This window comes from Tupaia chinensis, unplaced genomic scaffold, assembly GCF_000334495.1.
Source record: "Tupaia chinensis unplaced genomic scaffold, TupChi_1.0 Scaffold138725_1, whole genome shotgun sequence".
Lineage (NCBI taxonomy): Eukaryota > Metazoa > Chordata > Mammalia > Scandentia > Tupaiidae > Tupaia > Tupaia belangeri.
In genome coordinates this window covers 757,477-780,104 of record NW_006198617.1, presented here as the reverse complement: position 1 = coordinate 780,104, position 22,628 = coordinate 757,477, and the positions used below count along the sequence as shown (strand labels likewise).

At 52.1% G+C, this 22,628-nt stretch overlaps 1 protein-coding gene across 1 annotated transcript in view; it reads left to right on the top strand.

The window, feature by feature from the left end:
- Positions 1–22,628, top strand: part of TNFRSF13B (TNF receptor superfamily member 13B) — a 43,198-nt gene that overhangs the window by 17,203 nt on the left and 3,367 nt on the right. The window contains exons 2-3 of the mRNA XM_006161633.3: positions 9,482–9,619; positions 13,140–13,385. Of these exons, the coding sequence (XP_006161695.1) occupies positions 9,482–9,619; positions 13,140–13,385 (384 nt within the window). The remainder of the gene's footprint in view (positions 1–9,481; positions 9,620–13,139; positions 13,386–22,628) is intronic.

The following is a 22,628-nucleotide window of genomic DNA, read 5'->3' as shown; positions in this document are numbered from 1 at the left end:
TCAGGGTTGGATTAAGGGAGGGTCTCCTGCAGATCCACAAGTGTAGGTGAGTCTCCAGGGAATGCAGTTTCAGGAAAGCAGTTCTGGTACGCAGGGATGATTATCAGCTGATGCGGCACAGCAGTCATCCTATAGTTACCAGGAGTGGTGTTGTGGGGATCTGCAGTGTGAGTTGTCCTTAGGTATCTGGCTTCCTTAAAAATGGCAGAGTAGTTCTTGTTTTCCCCTGAGGTAATGCAGGGCTGGTAACTGTCATCTTCTCAAGTTGCAAGTTCTTCAACCTTGTTTTCGGCCTCCGGGCCATCCAGTGCCAGAGAGGCCAGGGAGGCCGGGCCCCCAGAGGGGGGCCGGCCATTACGGCGCGCAACTGCGCAGGGGCAGAAGCCCCCGGCTGCGGGGCCCCCGGAGGGGGACCGGCCGATATGGCGCGCGGCTGCGCAGGGGCCTCCCTTCATGATTTCTTGTGGGGAAGGTCTACTGGTAATGCACTCCCTCTGATCTGGTTTCTCTGGAAACATCTTAATTTCTCCTTCCTTTTCTTTTTCTTTTTCTTTTTCTTTTTTTTTTTTTTTTTTTGAGAGGTTTTTGTTATAGGGCACATGCACTCTCCAGACAGAGAGAGACAGAGAGACAGAAAGCAAGAAATCACCCCCCCCCCGGGGGGGATGGCCACACCACAATCCCTTCTCCTCCATTCTCCTCTCAGGATCTTGGGCACGCACGCACATGCGCCCAGCGTGAGTTTAAGCCACTGGGTCTGGGACTCAAACCACAGTCAACTACATGGGAGTCCAGTGACATGGTCATTACGCTAACTGCTGGTCCTAATTTTTCCTTTCTTATTGAAGGATAGTTTTGCCAGATATACAATTCTTGGTTGAGTTTTCTCTTTCAGTACTTTAGTTTATCCCACTCCTTTATGGCCACCATGATGTCTGAGGAGAAATCAGCTGTTAGTCTTATTGAGGATCCCTTCTACATGACAAATTGTCCTCTCTCTTGCTGTGTTTTCAGTTCTCTCTCTCTTATTTGCTTTAGGGCATGTGTGCTCATTGGAGGGAGAGAGAGGGAAAGTGAGAAAGCACCCCCAAGTGGGTGGCCACCCTGCATTTCCTTCTTCAGTCTCTTGGAATCTGGGGCACACACACACACACACACACATGAGCTCAGTGTGTTTCTCAAGTCACCAGGTCCAGGACTCGAACCACACATTTGGCCATGTGGGATCCAGTTGCACTAGCCACCACACCAATGGTTGGCCCCACAACTCTCTCTTCTCTTGGGTTTCTACAATTTTATTGAAATATGTTTTAATGTAGATTTCTTTAAGTTTTTCCTGCTCGGTGTTTGCTGAGCCTCCTGAACATGTATGTCTTTCCTCATATTTGGAAAGTTTGGGGCCTTTTTTTTTTTTTGAGAGGTTTTTGAGAGATTTTGCTATGGGGCACTTGTGCTTGCCAGGAAGACAGAGAGAGACAGAGAAACAGAAGTGAGAAATCACCCCCCAGGGGGTTGGCTACGCCACAGTCCCTTCTCCTCCATTCTCCTCTCGGGATCTTGGGCACGCATGCACACGCGCCCAGCATGAGTTTAAGCCCCCGGGTTTGAGACTTGAACCACGGTCAATTACATGGGAGTCCAGCAACATAGCCATTACGCTAACTGCTGGTCCTGGGACCATTTTTTTAAAAGATTTATTTAATTTTATTTGTTACTAGTTTTTCATTTGCTAAAGGGTTTGTGCATGCACTAGAGATAGAGAGACAGAGACATGGGAAGAGAGAAAGAAAGAAAGAAAGCCACTAGGTCCAGAACTTGAACTGTGGTTGGTCATATGGGAGTCCAGAACCTTAACCATCATGCCACCTACTGGCCCCAGGGGTCATTATTTTTTTAAATATGTTTTCTGCGCATTTCTCTCTTCTTTGGGAACTCCAATAAATATATATTGGTACATTTGATGGGATCTTACAGGTCCCTTGGGCCCTGTTCATTTTTCTCATTCTTTTTAAATTATCCTTCTGCAGATAATAATTGCAATTGACTTATTTTAAAGTTCATTGAACCCTTATTCTGCCTGTTCATATTTGCTGATAAACCCTCTAGTAAATTTTTCATTTTAGTTACTGGAGTTTTTACTTCCAAATTTTACATTTAGTTCTTTTTTTTTTTTTTTTTTTTTTAATTTGCTGGAGAGCACAATACACTTTGCCACAGACCGCCAGAGGAAAAGTGTGAGAATACACCCCCTATGGGATCTGGTCACACTGCAGTCCCTTCTCCATTTCTCTCCCCTTTCGAGATTGTGGGCATGCACACACATGCTCCTGGCATGTCTCTCAAGCCACCAGGTCCGAGACTCAAACTGCACAGTCAGGCCATGTGTGGTCCAGCTGCCTTAACCACCAGGCCGCAGGCTGTCCCAACAACTCCCACCTCTTTATTCGTATCCTCACTGGCTACATGCCATTTTCCTGATCTCCTTTAGGTTTTTTGTCCATGGTTTCTCTTAGTTCATTGAACATAATTAAGACAGCTGATTCAGCAACATATAAGCTTCTTTGGAGATAGTTTCTGTCAGATTCTTTATTTCCCATGAATATGCCATATTTTTATGTTGGTCTGTATGTTTTATAATGTGTTTGATAGCTGGATATTTTAAGTATTATGTTGTGATAACTCTGGAAATATCATTTTCTCACTAAGGATTGCTTGTGGGGGAGTACACCACAAGCAAATGGAGCCGTTCATATGTAAGTTTTTAAAACTGTTTTGCACAGTATGTATTCCTTGTTGTGTGTGGTCACTGGAGTTTCTGTTCTTTTATCTTGGCAGTCAGTTGATGAACTGACAGTTTCTTAAACTCCCAGAAGGAGAAGAGAGTCCTGTCTCTTTAAATCCTCCAGAGCCACATTTGTCCTTAGGGGTTGAAACGATGGCTACTGCCCCCTTGCCAGGCCTCAGAGATCAAAATCAGTAGTCAAGGGACCAGCAGTTAGCCTAACGGCTATGTCGCTGGACTCCCACATAGTCGACTGCAGTTTGAGTCCCGGACCCAGTGGCTTAAACTCACGCCAGGTGCGTGTGCGTGCGTGCCCAAGATCCTGAGAGGAGAATGGAGGAGAAGAGATTGGGTGTGACCATCCCCCCTGGGGGGTGATTTCTCGCTTTCTGTCTCTTGGTCTGTATGTTTTATAATGTGTTTGATAGCTGGATATTTTAAGTATTATGTTGTGATAACTCTGGAAATATCATTTTCTCACTAAGGATTGCTTGTGGGGGAGTACACCACAAGCAAATGGAGCCGTTCATATGTAAGTTTTTAAAACTGTTTTGCACAGTATGTATTCCTTGTTGTGTGTGGTCACTGGAGTTTCTGTTCTTTTATCTTGGCAGTCAGTTGATGAACTGACAGTTTCTTAAACTCCCAGAAGGAGAAGAGAGTCCTGTCTCTTTAAATCCTCCAGAGCCACATTTGTCCTTAGGGGTTGAAACGATGGCTACTGCCCCCTTGCCAGGCCTCAGAGATCAAAATCAGTAGTCAAGGGACCAGCAGTTAGCCTAACGGCTATGTCGCTGGACTCCCACATAGTCGACTGCAGTTTGAGTCCCGGACCCAGTGGCTTAAACTCACGCCAGGTGCGTGTGCGTGCGTGCCCAAGATCCTGAGAGGAGAATGGAGGAGAAGAGATTGGGTGTGACCATCCCCCCTGGGGGGTGATTTCTCGCTTTCTGTCTCTCTGTCTCTCTCTGTCTGGTAAGCGCACGCGCTCTACGGCAAAAACCTCTCCAAAAAAAGAATAAATCAGTAGTCAGAACCCACAACCCTGATAGTTGGAGGACAAAGTCCTGTTTACCCATCCTGGCTCCAGCTAGTTGCACCAGAAACTTGGGCAGCTGACCCCACTACCACCTGTGTGAGGCTGGGGCCAAGAAATGGTAGCCACTACCATGCCATAGGTTACAGTTCACCGAAATTTGCCAGCCTGTTCATTCAGCTCTTGCCCAGATAACTCCCGAATTCCAAAATAGTTACTTCAGACATTTGTTGCCAGCCGAATAGTTGTTCAGCAGACACAGATCCTTGAGCTGTCTGCTCCACCGTCTCCCTCACATCACCCTCCTCACACCCTAGCATTGCTTCGAAACTGTTTTATGAGTAACCTGCTGGTTTTCAAGAAGCTTTTAGAATTTGCTCTTTTTAAAAAAACTATTTATTGAGAAAGAGAGAGACTCTTGCCAGGGCCTTGTCATGGGACAGTCGTTCCCCCAGTCCTACAACCAGCCAGACTCATGATCAGCATGTTCAGGCCAACCTGGGATCCAAACCCCGGGCCTTCCCATATGGCTCCAGTGTCATGCTGTGGCAACCTGCTGCTTACACCGTAGCTGGGCCTAGAACTTGTTCTTAATCTCTAATGTTCCTAAATTTTGTGATATTGTGTCTTAATTTTGTGAGAATTAATAGCACTGTCTGGCTCCTCCAGTCTAGAGGTTGAGGTCCTTCATGTCATTAATCAACTTTTGGACCTCTTGAAATGTTCCCATCATTTTATATCTTTTATTTCCTATTTTCTGGGGGAATGTCTTCAATTACATCCTCCAACCTTTCTACCAATGTTCTTATTCTATTGGTAGCTGTTGTATTTTAAATTTCTAATAATTCGTATTTGTTGTGTGAACGCTTATTTTTAAAAAATATTGCACACTGTGCCAGCAGGTGGTGTGGAGGTTAAGGTGCTGGATCCCACATGGCCAGCTGAGTGGTTTGAGTCCTGGATCCAGCCAGTCATATGTGCATATGTTCCTAAAATCCCGACAGGAGAATGGAGGAAAAGATACTGCACAGCCATCTCCCTGGGGCAGGGGAATTTTCTCACTTTCCCTCACTCTGTCTGTCTCTATGTCTCTATGTCGCACCCCACTCTATAGGGGAAAAGAAAACTAAACTAAAGATAAATATATATTATATATATATATATATGTATATACACGCACATATATGAAATGAAATGAAATCCATTATTACTTATGTGAATGCAAAATCTTCTCTTCCCTTTCTGGAAGTATCAAGTGCTACCGTTGCTATTTTAGAATTGTCTCCAAACAGTGCATGGGAAAATAGAATTAAAGTACAATTTCATTTGGGTTCCAAAAATTTTGAAATCCAGAGGCCAGCAGTTAATGGCTATGTCGCTGGACTCCCATGTAGTTGACCACGGTTCGAGTCCCAGACCTGGTGGCTTAAAACTCATGCCGGGCGCGTGTGTGTGCATGCCCAAGATCCCGAGAGGAGAATGGAGGAGAAGGGATTGCGGCGTGGCCATCCCCCCAAGGGGTGATTTCTCGCTCTCTGTCTCTTTGTCTCTGTCTTCCTGGCAAGCGCACATGCCCTATAGCGAAACTTTCTCAAAAAAATTTTTTTTGAAATCCACGTACAATTTTTTTTCTTTTTTAGATTTGTAGAGAATGTGCTCATCAGAGAGAGACCGAGAAAGAGGGAGAAAGCGTCCTCCATTGGGCTGTGGTCATGCTGCAATTCTTTTTCCTCTATTCCCCTTCCCATCAGGATTTTGGACACACACGCGCCTGCCATGTTTTTCAGGCCACTGCAGCTGGGATTCAAACTGCAGTCAACCATGTGGGATCCAGCTCCGTTAACCACTGAGCTGCAGGGCCAACCTTATGGGCTTTTTATGATACCTTTCCCATGGACTTTTTCAAGACCCTCTTATGAGGCGACCCTAGGCTGTTGCTCAGTCGCAGGTCGGACTGAGACGCAAACAACTACCTGGAGGTTCTGGGTACAGACAGGTAGTGCGTTCCCAGCAGGGACTTGGCACTTGCGATAGAGAATCTCCCAGTGTCACGCTTCTAGGTCTTGCCTTTGGTGTTTTCCCAGAGCAGAATCTACTGACTTCCTGACAATTGCAGGGTGGGGAGGGGATGTCTTGAAATATTTGAATCTTTTTAAAGTTTCTTTTTTTTTCTTCCAAGGGGGTGGGGAGGGTGGAGAGAGAGAAGTCTTTCTCCTCCACCAACAGAGTCTTCCTCCTCCCAGCCTCAGCGGGCCTAGCTCATGGCATCCCGGGGTGTAAATCCAGGGTCCTTCCCAGCAGGTCCTGCTGCCTTCCCTCTGCACCACTGCCCGGCCTCACGAGGGAGTGGTTTTTTCTTCTTAATTTGCTGCAGCACTTCTTTCCTTGCTTTGTTGTTGAGGGTGTGTGTGTGCTGCCGACGAGGCGTGGTCACAGAACAATCCCTGCTCCATCTCTCCATCCTGTCCAGCTCTTGGGCAGCGGTTCACATGTGCCTGGTGTGTTTTTCATGCCACTGCGGCCAGGATTCAAACCACAGTCAGCCATATAGGATCCAACTTTCTGTGCATGCACTCAACCGCTGTGCTACGGGCCGGCGCTGCAGCACTGCCTAGGGAGTGACTGTGGTGGGTGTGGAAGGGGAGACTGACCACTCTGGAGGAAGGTTCTCAATGCCCCTATTGCCCAAAGGCCCTCGTGACCACCCCAGCTGTGCTCGAGAGGGTGACGGGCGGTCAGGTAGGCTCCAGCCTTCTCTGTGTTATTTCTGGCCAGTCCTCTGCCATGGCTCCCTGCCTCCTGCCTGGTCCCTCCTGTCACAGGTTCTTGGTGCCTCTGAGTCCAGAGACTTCCTGGGGTTCTGGGGCTCCAGGCAGCTCCCATCCTCCCTCTGGGCGTCACGAACGAGCGATCTCAAACCGCAGGCAGCCAGCCCAGCCCTCCCACCTTCCACAGCGTTGCTGGCCTCTGTCTCCTGCTGCCTCCATTTGCTCGATCTTCGAGGGCAGCTCTTCACTGCCAGTTTCACAGGGTTTCGAGAGGGAAGGAAGACGAACCCAGGTGTTTAAGCCGCTGCGTCTGGAAGGAGACGGTGCTGAGGGAAGCGAGGGGCAGGACCTCAGAGGTAGAGAGAGGTGACCACGCACACCAGGGAAGAGGTGCAGGGTTCAGGGGGCGCCCGCACGGACTAGCCTTGGGGTGGTGCGGAGCCACAGAGCCAGACACGGGTCAAGGTGGGCGACGTGGGCTGTGACGACAGACGGTGGTCACCGCAGGAGTGGGCCCTGGGGAGGAGGGGCCCAGGGGAGTCTCACAGGCTCAGGAAATGCTCTCTCTCTGTGTGGGTTGTGGTGACACAGGTGTAGACAGATGAACAAGTTCGCCGAGCTGTGCGCTGAGACTGTACACGCCACACACACCGTCACGCATGCCCTATACCTCAGTAAAAAGGAAGAGGGGCCGGCAGGTGGCATGGTGGTTAAGGCGCTGGATCCCACAAGGCCACGATTCAAGTCCTGCATCCAGTGGCTTAAAAATCACGCCAGACTTGTGTGCATGCATGTCCAGAATCCCAAAAAGAGAATGGAGGAGAAGGGATTGCAGCACAGCCATCCCCCTGGGGGGTGATGTTTCGTTTTCCCTCTGTCTCTGTCTCTGTCTCTCTCCTGAGAGTACACATGCCATAGGGGCAAAAATTTTAAAAAAAGAATTTAAAAAGAAAACAAAAGAGGAAAGAAAAAGGGAAAGAAATGGATATTTATTTATTTATTTATTTATTTATTTATATTTTTTGGAGAGGTTTTTGCTATAGGGCACATGCGCTCACCAGAAAGACAGAGATAGAAAGTGAGAAATCACCCCCCAGGAGGGATGGCCACACCGCAATCCCTTCTCCTTCATTCTCCTCTTGGGATCTTGGGCACGCACGCACACGCGCCCAGTGTAAGTTTAAACCGCCGGGTCTAGGCCTCGAACTGTAGTCGACTACATGGGAGTCCAGCGACATAGCCATTACGCCAACTGCTGGTCCCCAGAAATGGACATTTATTGAATGCTTGCCGTCTGCTAGACACTGGCTAGGTCTGCTTTCAAAAAATCGAGACTGTCAGAGGCTGGGGAGGATGGAAACGGAGAACTGAGAGGTGTTGGTGAATGGAAACAAACTTACAGACAGAGAAGGAGCGAGTTCCAGTGTTATAAAATACGGAGGGAAAATATATTTAAGGATCTATTGTATATTTCAAAGTAACAACAAAGGATGATTTTGAGTGTTCCCAGCACAAAGTCACGACAGACGGCGAGATGATGGGGTGCTGATTTCTCCGAGTTAGTCATTACACGTTGTATCTTGTACTGAAGAGTCACACTGATGTGACTATGTATGTCTTTAAATAAATACAAACAATAAGTGAATTTATGTCTGTTTCAAAAGAAGTATATGTTTATTATTATTTTTAGTTTGCCATAGGACACACGCATGCACCAGAGAGAGACAGAGAGGGGGGGATTACCCCGTAGAGAGGACGGCCACGCCACAGTCCCGTCTCCTCCATTCTCCTCTTGGGGTTTTGGGCACACACGCACATACACCTTGCGTATTTTTTGAGCTGCTAGGCCAGGACTCGAACCACATGGTCGGCCATGTGGAATCCAGCTGCCTTAACCTCCATACCACCTGCTGGTCCTGAGTAAGTGAATTAATTTAACAGACAAGTGTGATGCCCTAAGTACTGCCTGTGTTCTGAGAAACGGAGGCCCACAGGACGTGCAGTCAGGGTGGGGCAGCTTCCCATGAGCGCTGTACGGTGCTAGGTAAAGGGCATGATGGGGCTGGCCCTGCAGCATAGGAGCTGGATCCCACTTGGTCTGCAGCATGGTTCAAATCCCGGCCCCAATGACTTGAAAAACACTCCAAGTGCACGTGTGTGCATGCCCAAAAATCCCAACAGGGTCTGAAAATGGAAGAGAAGGGATTGCAGTGTGGCCACGCCCCACTGAGGGGTGCTATCTGTCTCCCTATGTTTCTCTTTCTGCTGCATGCATGTGGCCTCTGGCAGTTAAGAAAAGGGGGGCATTATGAATGTGTGGAAGGGATGTGTCCTAGTCTTGGGGAAGGCTTAGAAAGACTTTTCCTCTCAACTGCCGGCGTGGTAGTGGAGAGTCTGGATTCCCACATGGCTGACCGTGGTTCAAGCCCTGGACCTGTGGATTACTTTCTCATTTTCTCTTTCTCTGTCTCTGGTGAGTACACATGACCTATGGCAAATTAAAAAATAAGAAGTTAAAGTATTTCTCAAAAAAAAAAAAAGACTTCCCTGAGGAAATGAAGTTTAAACAGCGATTCCAGTGCTGGGAGGAAATAACCAGCTGGGGGCCTTGAATGCAGGGGGCACGGCATGTACTAAGGCCCGCGGTGGGAAGGCCTGGCGTGCTCAGGAGGGCGGAAGACAGGGCACGGCTGACGTGAGAGGGGGCCTCGGCACAGCCATTTCACAGGTGAGGGAACTGAGGCTGAGCGCAGCGAGGCGCTGGCTTGGGTCGCTCGGCCAGTGCAGCAGGAGGCCAGCTTGGTCTGCCCCCTCCTCACCGAGACAGAGCGAGTCCAGGAACTTGAGCAGAAGCTGCCCGAGTCCAGAGCCGCCCTCACGTGCCCTGCCTCTCAGCTCCACAGGGCCTGTGGACAGGGGTGGCTATGGGCTCCTGCCCCGAAGAGCAGTACTGGGACCCTCTCCTGAGCACCTGCATCTCCTGCAAACCCATCTGCAGCCACCGGAGCCAGCGCACCTGTGCAGCCTTCTGCAGTGAGTTCTGGGGCCTCCGCCCAGGGTTCAGCTGGACCAGCCCTCCTCACAGCCCCGGGCTCCTGTGGGCCCCAGCAGTCAGATGGCGAGGGGGTGGCAGAGGGAATGGACCCCTCACGCCTCCTGACCCCGGGCCCTCCACTCTGCCGTGTAGCTTCCTTCCCGTGTGTGGAATGTGCCTGTTCTTGCCTGCCTCGGGCCCTTCGCACGTGCTGTCCTCCCTGCTTCACATGCATCCCCTCCCATCTTCTCCCCTACCCGGCCTCCGCGTCTCAGCCCAAATACCCGGGTCCTCTCTGACTGTGCAGGAGCGGCAAAGCCCCCCTCTGTCATCCTCAGTCGTCCTTTCCTTTTGAAACGTTTTACTGTCAAACACACACCACTGTCCGAGACGGGACAGCACAGTGCTCCCTGCCGTTGACTTCGACAGCCATAACGACTCCGCCTTATTTTCAAACTAATTTTTTGCTCGTGTATTTTAAAGCAAATCCAAGACCTCTTATCACTTAGATTATGCATCCCTAACACATGAGAACATTTCAAATGTAACTGGGGCCAGCAGCTGACACAGTAGTTAAGGTGCCAGACTCTCATATAGTCGACTGCAGTTCGAGTCCCAGACCTGGTGGCTTGAAACTCACACCAGCACGCGTGTGCGTGTGTGTCCAAAGTCCGAGAGAAGAGGGGATTTCTCGCTTTCTGTCTCTCTCTCCCTCTCTCCCTCTCTCCCTCTCTCCCTCTCTCCCTCTCTCTCTCTCCAGCGAGCACACATGCCCTATAGCCAAAAAAAAAAAAAATCTCTCTTAAAAAAACCTGTATAATATAGCTTTAATTGTATTACCTCTAGCACTAATTCTGTAACATAATCTAGTACTCAAGCCATGTCCAGTTTCTCCTGTCTTGTAAAAGACCTGCTGCCTACTGTTATTTTTTTATGTTTTCCAGCTGGTGGGAGGGACAGGGAAGGTACTCTTGTTAAGAGTTTGTAGCTGTGGAAGTCTGAGACGAACAGATGGCATAATGGCTTCATCACTGGACTCTTATGTAGTCAACCGTGGTTTGAGTTCCGGATGTGGCACCTTCAAACTCATGCCAGGCACTTGTGCGTGTGTGCCCAAATCCCAAGAGGATGGAGGAGAAGAGATTGCAGCATAGCCCTCCCTTCTGGGGGGGGGGGTGAATTCTTGGTTTTTATCTGTCTCTCCCAGCGAACACACATGTCTTAGAGCAAAAATCTCTCTCAAAAAAAAAAAAAAAGTCAGATGAGGGAAGAGGGACCAGTGTGGGGCAAAGACACAGAGGGGGGGAAAACAGCTCAGAAAGATGGAGGGTGGAATTCTGGGCCACTGGTGGTTTGTGAGGTCAGGTGGTAGGGGTCAGTGGTCAGGGAGCTTGGGTGTCACCTCAAGAGCCACACAGGGCCACTGAGGAGGAGAGGTGGTCACACTATGGGGACAATTTTGGGTCATCAATGGTGGCATCGGGGGATCCTTGGGAATGGGGAAGGGCCCCATCAGGGCTGAGTCTTCCCTGAGATGAATTCCATTGTCTTTCTGGTCTTTTCCTTTACGCTGTCAAAGACATGAAGGTGGGTGAAGTTTGCACTGTGGAGAGGCTCAGATAAGTATTCTGCACAAACCCTGCATTAACTGAGCATTTACTATGAACCCAACCTGTGCTGGGACTTCGGCTCTGCCTGGCAACCTAAGAAGTTAGCAGCATGAGTATCCCTCCCCCGGAACGAGGAAATAGACACAGGAAGGTCACGACCAGCCATCTGCAAGTTAGAGCCAGGGATGTCCCCAAGTCTGTCTGGCTTGGAAGTATTTTTTTAAGCGTATTAACTTATTTATTCTATGAGCAAGAGAGAGGTACAGTCTTCATCCCATAACCCACCCTCAGCCTCAGCCAGCCCAGACCATGGGCACACACACACCAACGTGTGCAAGGGGGGCACGGGATGTGAACCCAGTAACTTCCCATGTGAGCCCAGCGTCTAAGAGCACTGTGCCAGTACTGTGCCATCAGCCGGACCCTGAAGTTTATATTCTTAACCACTATCCTACACTGCCTCTGAATTATGCTCTTAAAATCTATGTACAAGACACATTTTCATATAAATAGAATCTTGTTTTGAAGATGAGGAAAACTTGCCCCTTTCACTTAAAAACTTTTGCATAAAAATATCCTGAAGTTGTCCAAAGGGTCAATGATTATTCTAAGGAGATTCTAAGGAGATTCCTTTTTTTTTTTTTGGAGAGGTTTTCATTATAGGGTGTGTGCGCTCACCAGACAGACAGAGACAGAGACAGAAAGTGAGAAATCACCCCCAAGGGGGGATGGTCACGCCGCAATCCCTTCTCCTCATTCCCCAATCTGCGGGTCCTGCGTGTCCCAGAATTCCTTTTTTTTTTTTTTTCTTTTTTTTTGCAGAGGTTTTTTTTTTGGTTTTTTTGTTTGTTTGTTTGTTTTTGCTATAGGGTGCGTGCGCTCACCAGAGAGACAGAGAGAGACAGAAAGTGAGAAATCACCCCCTGGGGGGATGGCCACGCCGCAATCCCTTCTCCTCCATTCTCCTCTCAGGATCTTGGGCACGCACGCACACGTGCCCAGCATGAGTTTAAGCCACCGGGTTCGGGATGCGAACCACGGTTGGCTACATGGGAGTCCAGCAACATAGCCATTATGCTAACTGCTGGTCCCGAGATTCCTTTTTTTTTTTTTAAAGAATTATTTCATTTAACTTTATTTTTTAATTTGATCATGAGGGACAGTGTGAGAGTGAGACAGAGAGAGAGAGAAGGAAAGTGAAAAAGCAAGTCGCCAGGTCCAGGACTCAAACTGTGGTCCGCCATGTGGGAGTCCAGCATCATTAAGCGCTACGCCACCTGCTGGCCCCCAAGTAGATTTCTTTTATGCAGCCAACGTTGGAGCCACTGTGCTTTTTTATTTTGTTGGCACTGATAGTTAAGCTGCTGTAATTCTCACCAAGACTGAAGAAACAATATTAATGTGAGCTTCCTTACCTTCTTTCTAGCCCCTCCTCCTCAATTTGCCAAAGAGGATTCTGGCTTCTTCCCACCTCTATTCCTTATTTCTAATTTGAAATGTGTTTCTCCTTAATGAGGTTTGTAAAAATGCAGATAAAGGTCTTACACAACAATGTAACAATGTAGATATCAATTTTAAAAGATAGACAATACCTATATATTTGGAAACTAGGAAATGCACTTTAAAAGAATCTGTAGGTCAAAGAAGAAATTATAAAAAGTAAAAAAAAATTTGACTTGATATAATAAAAATACTACATATCAAAATGTATGTGATGCAGCTAAGACAGCAGTTAGAGGACAATGCATAACCTTCCATTTATATAGCGTAAAAGGATTTAGAATGCTCTGGTATTGCTTTTTGGGAAGTTGACTGTGATTTTTTTATTATTGTTTTGATGTCCTGTGAGGTCAGACTCAAAGTTCCTGCAGGTCTCTGTCACTCAGCATCACTCATTTCTGTCTGCCAGAGTCACTGAGTTGCCGCAAGGAGCAAGGCAAGTACTACGACCATCTCCTGAGGGACTGCATCAGCTGCGCCCCCATCTGCGGACAGCATCCCAAGCCGTGCACATATTTCTGTGAGAACAAGCTCAGGAGCAGAGTTAACTTCCCAGCAGAGCCCAGGAGACAGCAGAGTGGGGAAGTCGAAAGCAGGCCAGACAACGTAGGAAGGTACCAGGGATCGGAGCACAGAGGCTCAGAGTCAGGTCCAGGTAAGACACCTGAGGGCAGCCTGCATGGTGCGTGAGAGTCAGAATGGGTGGGAGACCAGACTCCAGGCCCCAGGGGGGCTGCGATGCGGGAACACAGAGTCCAGGCAAATAGCCAGAAGATGGGGGTGGGGGGTCATCTCAAGATAGAAAAACAATTTAGACAAAATTTCCGAAGTCTGTGGACAATAAGGAAGCAGAAGAAAAGACCCGACAGGAGAGGGAAGCCTGGAGGCTGCTGAGGCCAGGCGAGTAACCAGCAGACCCACCTGTGAGCAGCTGCATCAGGAGGCTGCCACCTGCCTTCCAAGATCTCAGATTCCAGCCAGAGTGGAGGCTTCTAGAGAATAGAAGGGAAAGGCCTGACTCAAAAATGTGTCTGGCGGGGACGGCCGCTGTGGCAGAAAGGGCAGTTCCTTTGAGCGGCGTCTAAGTGCTGGGCATTGGAGACCACCTGTCACCCTCTAACAGAGACAGACCCTCTAAAAGAACCGTGATACGTACTCGGGGAGGGGCACCGCGGTAGGAACAGGCTTGCACAGGAAGTCACCGCGCGTTTGGGGGCGGGGAGGAGAGGATGTGGGGGTTGGTCTTGCCGAAGGACAGCATTTTAGGACCTGCTTGTCAGAAGACTCGGCCGCGTGCACATGACCCAGTTGGATGGCGAGCTCCTTCGCCTCTGCCTTTGCCAGCTGGGCAGTGCGAGCCGCGGACCTGGGGCCCAGGACACTACCTCCCCAGTGACGGCAGGTCTCGTCATACCTGTCATTGTACTTGGTCCTGACGGCTCCCCCAGCTCAGCCAGGACGCCTCTGTCCTCTGAGTTAACGTGAAGGCGACGGTGGTGCGGGTTTTCCCATGGACCAGGCGCCCCAACCTGGCCTTCCCCTCAGTAATGGGGTAGGGAACCCCCACCTTCCAGCACAGGGCAGGCAGGAAGACAGCGCACTTGACCGGGGCCATGTCATGCACAGTCACCACCCGCCGAGGGGTGGTGACAGGCTTGACCCCTGCTGGGAGGACAGCAGCTTTCCTCTCAGCCCTCTCGGCTGCTTCTCTCGTTTGGTCCCTGGCCGGTCCTCGTGGATCAGCGTAAGCAGCTGAGTGACTGGCTGGGGGTCTGGGGCCTCTGCCACTGCAGCAGGTGTAGCGGGGCCCTTTGTCGAAGCGGGTGAGGCTGACTGTCCTGTCCTCTGCCAAAATTCTTAGGCCTTCTCTCCAGCAGGGGATCGACCACCTTCTTAGCCCTGCTGCTTCTCCCCCTGGCCTTCTTTCCCTTTGGCGTCTTGGGCGACTGGGGGGAGAGAGCCGCGAGGGCTTTCGAAAGAAAGATGAGGGCGGGGGATTTTATAAGTCGTTTGGGGACAATTATCCTTGGCGACCAGCAGCAGTGACAAGGGTGGCATCAGGCCCAGGGTGGACCGGCGGTCTCTGGGCAGACGTCCTTGTGTTGGGTGGCAGTGACCTCTGGGAAGGCCTGCAGATCCGGGGTCCTTGTGACAGCTCATGTCATGGGGCATGCTGGCACAGGGACAACCGCTCAGCACCGTCCCAGTTGGGCTTAGCCCGGTTTAACGCAGTCGGCAGAAATGATTCCGTGTGGGTTGTGCCGACTTCCTCAGATCTAGCCGAGCTTCCCAGCACACACCTGCTGGCTCGCCCACCTGCTATGTGGGGTCAGAAAAGACAAGAGGGGGTGCCTTGGGGGTACACCCTCACGATGGCGTTAGCGCTGCTCTTGGCCTGTCTGTGGGGAAGGCACAGGCCTGCAGGTCCGGCCGCCGGCTCCATCCCCTGCCGTGACCTTCTTCGTGATAACAGCTTTCTCCCAAGGCCACACCCCGGGGCCAAGATGCCGCAGGGTGCTGGCCGCCCAGCCCAAGCTTCACGGCTGCAGACCGACCGCCCCAGGCTGGGGCCAGGCTGGGGTCCCTGTGTCGGGGGGACAGTGGCTGGCGAGGGTGCGGTTCTCAGGATGATGGCAGGAGAGTAGAGACAGAAACACACGTGGCCGCTCGTCACCTAGCCTGGGAGTGCGCCATCACCCGCCGCACTGTGGGACTTGCAAAGCCCCGGATCAAGGGAAGGGAAACGGCGCCCCCTGTCGGTGGGAGGAATGCCCGCGAATTTACAGCCCTGGTGCGTCATGGCCAGGTTTCTTTCTTTTTATTTTCCAAGTTCCCTTTGTTCATGATGAGTGCACACACCAGAGAGAAGATGCAGCATGGCCATCCCCTAGGGGTGATTTCTCGCTTTCCCTTTTTCTGTCTCTGGCGAGCGCACACACCGCATGGCACAAGCCTAAAAACAAACCAAAAACCGCGTGGATTCCAACATTTTTTGTACCACAAGAGACTTGTACTTTAATTCCATCTTCCCACTTTTTTTCCTTAGGTTTTTGCTGTAGGGCGTGTGTGCTCACTGAAGAGAGACAGGGAGAGAGGGAAAGTGAGAAATCACCTCCCCAGGGGGGACGGCCGCACCGCAATCCCTTCTCTATTGTCCTCCTGGGATCCCGGGCACACGCACACACGCACACACGCACTCGGCGTGAGTTTCAAGCTGCCAGGTCCAGGATTCGAACCGCAGTCGGCCATGTGGTGTCCAGCATCTTAGCTACTATACCACCTGCCGGCCCCTCCCATGCACTTTTTTTTTTTTTTTTTGGAGAGATTTTCACTGTAGGGCGCGTGCGCTCGCCAGACAGACAGAGAGAGACATAGAGACAGAAAGCGAGAAATCACCCCCCAGGGGGGATGGTCATGCCTCAATCCCTTCTCCTCCATTCTCCTCTCGGGATCTTGGGCACTCACGCACACGTGCCCGGCGTGAGTTTTAAGACACTGGGTCCGGGACACACACCGCAGTCGACTACGTGGGAGTCCAGCAACATAGCCATTACGCTAACTGCTGGTTCCCTCCCATGCACTTTTGAAGTCCCCTGGCCCAGCACAGGGCAGAATGGGAGCCGGGGTTGCTGTGCTAGTCTGCAGGAAACACCATGCTGCATGCCAAGGGTGGGGTCTGGCGTGGCCTGGCGGTGGGGCGAGCAGACCTCGTCACTGATCACGTCTGGGTGATCTGTCCTCCGCCCTGGTCGTGGGCTCCCTGAATCCGCCACCACCCACTGCCCCGCAATGCTGCAAGGCCTCACCTCAACCCCACGCAGGACCCTCAGAGACCTGGCGGAGGACCTTCCCCACCGACGCACTGTGGAGGGCTTGCTGGGCATGGCGGCCCCACCCCTGACCCCAGGGAGCTCACAGGCTCATGGAGGGACAGACAGTGGACAGGACTTCTTCGAAACATAAGTTAATCTCAGCATACGGTGGCAACGTGACCAGGAGAGGCGTGGGGAGCCAGACCCCAGTTCCATCCCACACTGGCTGTGTAGCTTTGAAAAAGTTACTTAACCTCTCTGAGCCTTGGCTGTGGGAGGCCGAGGTCACGTCTCCATGGAATTGTGAGCACGACAGGAGACAATGCACACTCAGGCCGGTGAGTGCTCGAGATACAGTAACTGCTCCTTTAGAGGGAGTGCAGGCCAGCGGGAGGCCTGGTGGGTAAGGTGGCTGGACCCCATGGGCCACTGTGTGGTTTGAGTCCCAGACCTGGCAGCTTGAAAATCATGCTGGGTGTGGGTGCGCGTGTGCCCAAAATCCCAAGCTGGGCCTGTGGTGTGGCCATTCCCCCGGGGTGCTTTCTCACTTCTCTCTGTCACGCCCTCTGGCAAATTAAAACAACAAAGGAAATAAAAATGAGAGGAAGTGTTGAAGAGATGAGGTGGGGAGGGCGTTCCACAGAGGGAGCAGACGGGAGACTCCGGGGAGTGGGGCGGGCTCGGGCACGGGGGCTCTGTGCTAGGGCTGGGCATCTCAGGAGCACCAGACTGGACCCTTGCATCAGCCTGGGTGTGCGGGGTCCAGAGAGGCAGGGGGCCCCCACTTTCAAGTTTATTCATTCATTTCTTCTGAGAGAGTGAGAGCGACAGCACCCCGACAACACCCCGGAGAGGGTCTTCCCGCCGCATCCACCGCCTTCTCAGCCGGCCTGGGTCACGGCTGTGTGCGCCCCTGTGCAGAGGGACACCCTGAGACGTGAAGCCAGGGCCCTCCCGACGTGGGTCCGGTTGTGTTGCTCCCTGCCCCACCTAGCCCCCAGAGGGCTGTGGGCCTTGAGAGACCACACCCACTGGCCGGGAGAACCTCGTTCTCCCACAAGGAGGCTTTCTGGGAGAGCAGGTGGGCTGCCCGGCTGGCTTGAAATGGCAGAAAGGAGAAGGCCTGGGCCTCCACTGTGGTCAGAGGTGGCCGTGACAGTCCCAGTGTGTGAGGAGGGCCAGCGGATGGGCAGCCGGGCCTCACTCAGCATGCACAGGTGAAGGGAAGGGGAGGAGTTGGGGGGTGCTCCACACCCCCAAACCTGGAGACATGGAGCCAGGGTCTTCCCTCCAAGCAAGAAAAGACCACGTGATGAGCTCCCTGCCAGGGCCCGGGACGGGGAAGGGGGCCTGATGCAGCCACATGGGGAAGGGTGCTCAGAGGAGGAAGAGCCTAAGGGCCCTGCCTGCCAGGTGGAGGAGGCCATGTCCCTGGGGCATCCAGCACCTGAGCCACATGCCACCCGTCAGCCCTGTCACAGGCTCTCCCGAGGGTTTGGCAAGCACGCAAAACCATGCCCAGTCCTGAAGGCAGGTAATTTATAAAATGGAACATCCACTAGAGATGCAAATCTTTTATCTTCAAAAGGCAAGAAATCCCAAACTTTGATATTTATTGCTCTGTAAAACATTAACTTTTTTTTTTTTTCTCTTGGGCGCATACGCTCACCAGAGAGAGACAGACAGACAGAAAGTGAGAAATCACACCCCCCCCCAGGTGGGATGGCCACACTGCAACCTCTTCTCCATTCTCCTCTCAGGATTTGAGCTATGCATGCACATGTGCTTGGCATGAGTTTGAAGCCTCCAGGTCCAGGACTTGAACCGTGATCGGCCCTGTGGGAGTCCAGCAACATAACCATTACACCATTAACTTAAAAAAAAAAAAAGAAAAAAAAATTGCTATGAGGTGCGTGTGCTCACTGGGGAGAGACAGAGAGGGAGAGTGAGAAATAGCCCCCAGAGGGGATGGCTCCGCTGCAGTCCCTCCTGCTCCATTCTTCTCTGGACCTTGGGCACACACACAACACCTGGTGTGTTTTTCAAGCTGCCCGGCCCAGGACTGGAACAGCAGTCAGCCAGTTCCTTAACCTCCATGCCGCCTGCTGGCCCCCATGCATAGGTTTTGATATTACACATTTCCCGTGACGCTTCTGAAGGCCCCTCATCTCTAGGGGAGGGGACTGCCATTCAAACCGCTAGGTGGACAAGGGCAGGACCACCTACCATGGCCGGATCGAGAGGGCCTGGGAGCCTCAAGGTGGCTCTTGCCAGTCTGGGGCAGCCAGGACCCTTCACGTGGGTCCGGAGCTCTGGGACCATCCCACCTGGAGAGCTTGTATCTGGTTGGCTTCGACGGTGGCAGCTGGAGTCACAGGACAGGAGAAGGTTGCCTGGGGACTCGGGAGGTGCAGGAGGGAAAGTGACGGAGGAGGAAGCCCTGCATGAGAGAATCCACACTGAGGGTCAGCAGAGGAGCAGGTGCTGGGGGACAAGTCAGGGAGGTCCAAGAGAACCCTGCAGGGCTGAGCCCGCAAAGGCAGGCAGGCAGAAAGTTCTAGGAGTGGTTGCTGGGTAGTGGTAGACACCTACAGGTTAGTGTCCTTCGGTCCGGGCCACATCTGCATTTACACATATGAGGGGTCTTCAAAAAGTTCATGGAAGGGAATCAGCAGTTAGTGTAATGGCTATGTCGCTGGACTCCCACGTAGTCGACCGTGGTTCGCGTCCCAGACCCAGTGGCTTAAAACTCACGCCGGGCGCGTGTGCGTGCGTGCCAAAGATCCCGAGAGGAGAATGGAGGAGAAGGGATTGCGGCGTGGCCATCCCCCCTGGGGGGTGATTTCTCGCTTTCTGTCTCTATGTCTCTCTCTGTCTGGCGAGCGCACGTGCCCTATAGTGAAAACCTCTCAAAAAAAAAAAAAAAAGTTCATGGAAGTACATATTGTGAAAAATCTGTGGGAACCAGCAGTTGGCGTAACGGCTATGTTGCTGGACTACCACGTAGTCGACCATGGTTCAAGTCCCGGACCCAGTGGCTTAAACTCACGCCGGGCGCGTGTGCGTGTGTGCCCAAGATCCTGAGTGGAGAATGGAGGAGAAGGGATTGCGGTGTGGCCATCCCCCCTGGGGGGGTGATTTCTCACTTTCTGTTTCTCTGTCTCTCTCTGTCTGGCTGGCGAGCGCACGCACCCTATAGCAAAAACCTCTCCAAAAAAAACCAAAAAACAAAAAACAAACAAAAAAAAAACTGTGTAGCTTTCAACATTTTTGCACCCCATTAAACTCGTATGGTAGGTCCATTCCCCACGAGCTTTCTGCCGTCCACTGTATTATCTTCTGATGCAAACAGCAGTGCCGAGAGATGTGATATCACCCCCATAACCCCCATTGTACAGGTGAGGAAGCTGAGTACACCCAGATGCGGCTGCAGAGCCCAGGCTCAAAATCACCACGCCCTGTGGCCCACCAGGCTCACGGTGGAGGTCTAGCTGCTCCTGCCTTCCCTGTGCCCTGTAACACGCAGCCAGCCAGCCCAGACTGAGCTGGAAGTAGCAGCAGGCCGAAAAGATTCTATTTCCAGGTGAGAGTCGGTTTCGAAAATAGAGGTCAGCAGGTGGTGTGTGCAGGTGCTGACTCCCACATGGTGACCACAGTTTGAGTGTCGGACCTGGCAGCTTGAAAATCACACCGGGTGCGTGTGTGTGCGTGGCCAAAACCCCAGAGGAGAATGGAGAAGGGATCCCATCCCCCTTTCTTACTTTCCCTCTCTCTGTCTCCCTCTGCCAAGTGCATACGCCCTGTGGCAAAAACCTTAAAATAGTTAACAAAAATCAGTTTAGGAATAACTTTAAGTCAGAAGTTGTGTGCGGTGCCCCCTGGTGGTAGTTTCTGGGAACTGCACCGGTACAGGCTGTCTCCCCAACTTGATTTTCAGAGGGCAGAGAATGAATGCGTCCCCTTTAATTCCAGACTGAACACTGTGCCCCTTGCCCCTGAGGCTCAGCAGACAGTAAGCCTCGGGATGAGCCTCTCCACTGTGGGGGCCATGTTGGCCCTTGCCTGATGGAGGTCACAGAAGGCCGCTCCCAGGGTTGGGGCCTCGAGTGACCTTCGCGATTGAATGAAGGGGAGCAGAGAGTAAGAAATGAGTCTCTGTGAAGCCAGTGTAGACCGCCCTTGCCCTCTGCCCCCACACCCAGGAGAGTCTTGGTGCTCACTGCTGCCAGACCCAGTGACTGTTAGTGGCCTCCTAGTGGCCCCAAGAGCTATGACGTCCTCCTTCCTGGCCAGCTTTTACGGTGGCTCTTACCTGAGCCTGGGTGGGCTATAAAGAACCAGGTTTTGTTTTTGTTTTTTTTTAGAATTATTTACTTACTTATTATTATTATTGTTTCACATGAGTTTTGCCAGAGAAAGAGAGAGAGAAAGAGAAAGCCACCAGGTCCAGGATTCAAACTGCAGTCGGCCATGTGGAAATTGCAGGGCCTTAACCACCACACCACCTGCTGGCCCCAAGAACAGGGGTTTGTTTAGCTCATGGTTTGGAGGCCCAGGGTCAGGCGGCTGCAGCTGGTGTGGGTCTTCCTGCTGGCAGGGGCTCTCCGGGGTCCTGGGGTGGCGAGGGCATCTCATCGCTCCCTCTCCTCACAGACCCCCCAGGACTCCCTCGTGGGGACCTGCCCTGTGACCTTAGCCTAATCCCCTCCAAAGCGCCTCTCTGAATCTCGTCATCAGGTGAAGATTTCACCCTCTCGATTCCATCACGACCAAATGTTTTCACGTGAATTTTAGGGGACACATTCAAACCCCGGCGCTACCAGAGCAGCGTCCAGGTGTTTTGCTGTTTGAGATAGACAATGCACACACATCATTTAAAAGAAAGAAAAAGGATATTTAAAAATAATGGAGGGCCAGCAGGTGTGGAGGTTAAGGCGGCTGGGTCCCGCGTAGCTGGTTGAGTGGTATGAGTCCCAGATCCTGCCGCTTGAAAATCATGCTGAGGGGACCAGCAGTTAGCATAATGGCTATGTCGCTGGACTCCCATGTAGTCAACCGCGGTTCAAGTCCCGGACCCAGTGGTTTAAACTCACGCCAGTTGCGTGTGCATGCGTGCCCAAGATCCTGAGAGGAGAATGGAGGAGAAGGGATTGCGGCGTGACCATCCCCCCTGGGGGGTGATTTCTTGCTTTCTGTCTCTATGTCTCTACCCTTCTGGAGAGCACACACGCCCTATAAAAAAAAAAAAGAAAAGAAAAGAAAAAGAAAAACATGCTGAGATCCATGCCCAAAATCCCGAGAGGAGAATGGAAGAGAAGATACCCCTGGGGAGTGGCTTTTTACCCCGTCCCCTCTCTTTCTCTCTCTCTGGTGAGCACACACGCCCTATAGCAAAAACTAAAACCAAACTCCACAGGAGGCCGTGGGAGAAGTCTCCGTCCACCCCAGCCTCCCAGCTTCCCCCCCAGGAACAGCGACTATTGGCGGTCTCTCCCTCACACGGTGCACCGTGGGCACACTGACTTCTCACCCACGTGCGCCAATGTGGCTGCCGAAGCGCCTGCCCCGCGTTCACACTTCACGTCCTGGTGGTCAGACACAGACCGCTGGTTTTAGTGACCGCGTTGTATTCAGCTTCAGGCTATGTGACAACTCGTCCAGCCGCTCCCCCGTGGGTCTCAGCGGTCTGCTGCTGGGAGCATGCTACAGTGGACACTTGGGGGGCAGCAGGTCATACCCCAAGGTGAAAGGAACCCTCCCCGGGAGTCAGAGGTGAGACGGCTCCGGCACCCCAGGCCTTGACCAGCCCCAGTAACGGGCACACACGGTGCCTGGCGTACTCAGGGAGGCCTCTGGGTGTGAACCTGGGGCCTCCCGTGTGGCCGTTTACCGCTGCCCCTGCCCCTGCCCCAGCGCTGCGCCAGGCTTCCTCCGCTGTTTGCCGGGCACCTGGACACTGCGGTCCTGAGCCCTGGCGTGCCCGACTTGACAGGAGGGGTTCCCGCGGGCCACGGCGTCAGGCAGTGCTCTGAGAACAATCCCTGAGCACCGCTCGGGCAGTCTCGGAGGCGGCCGGTCTGGGCGGC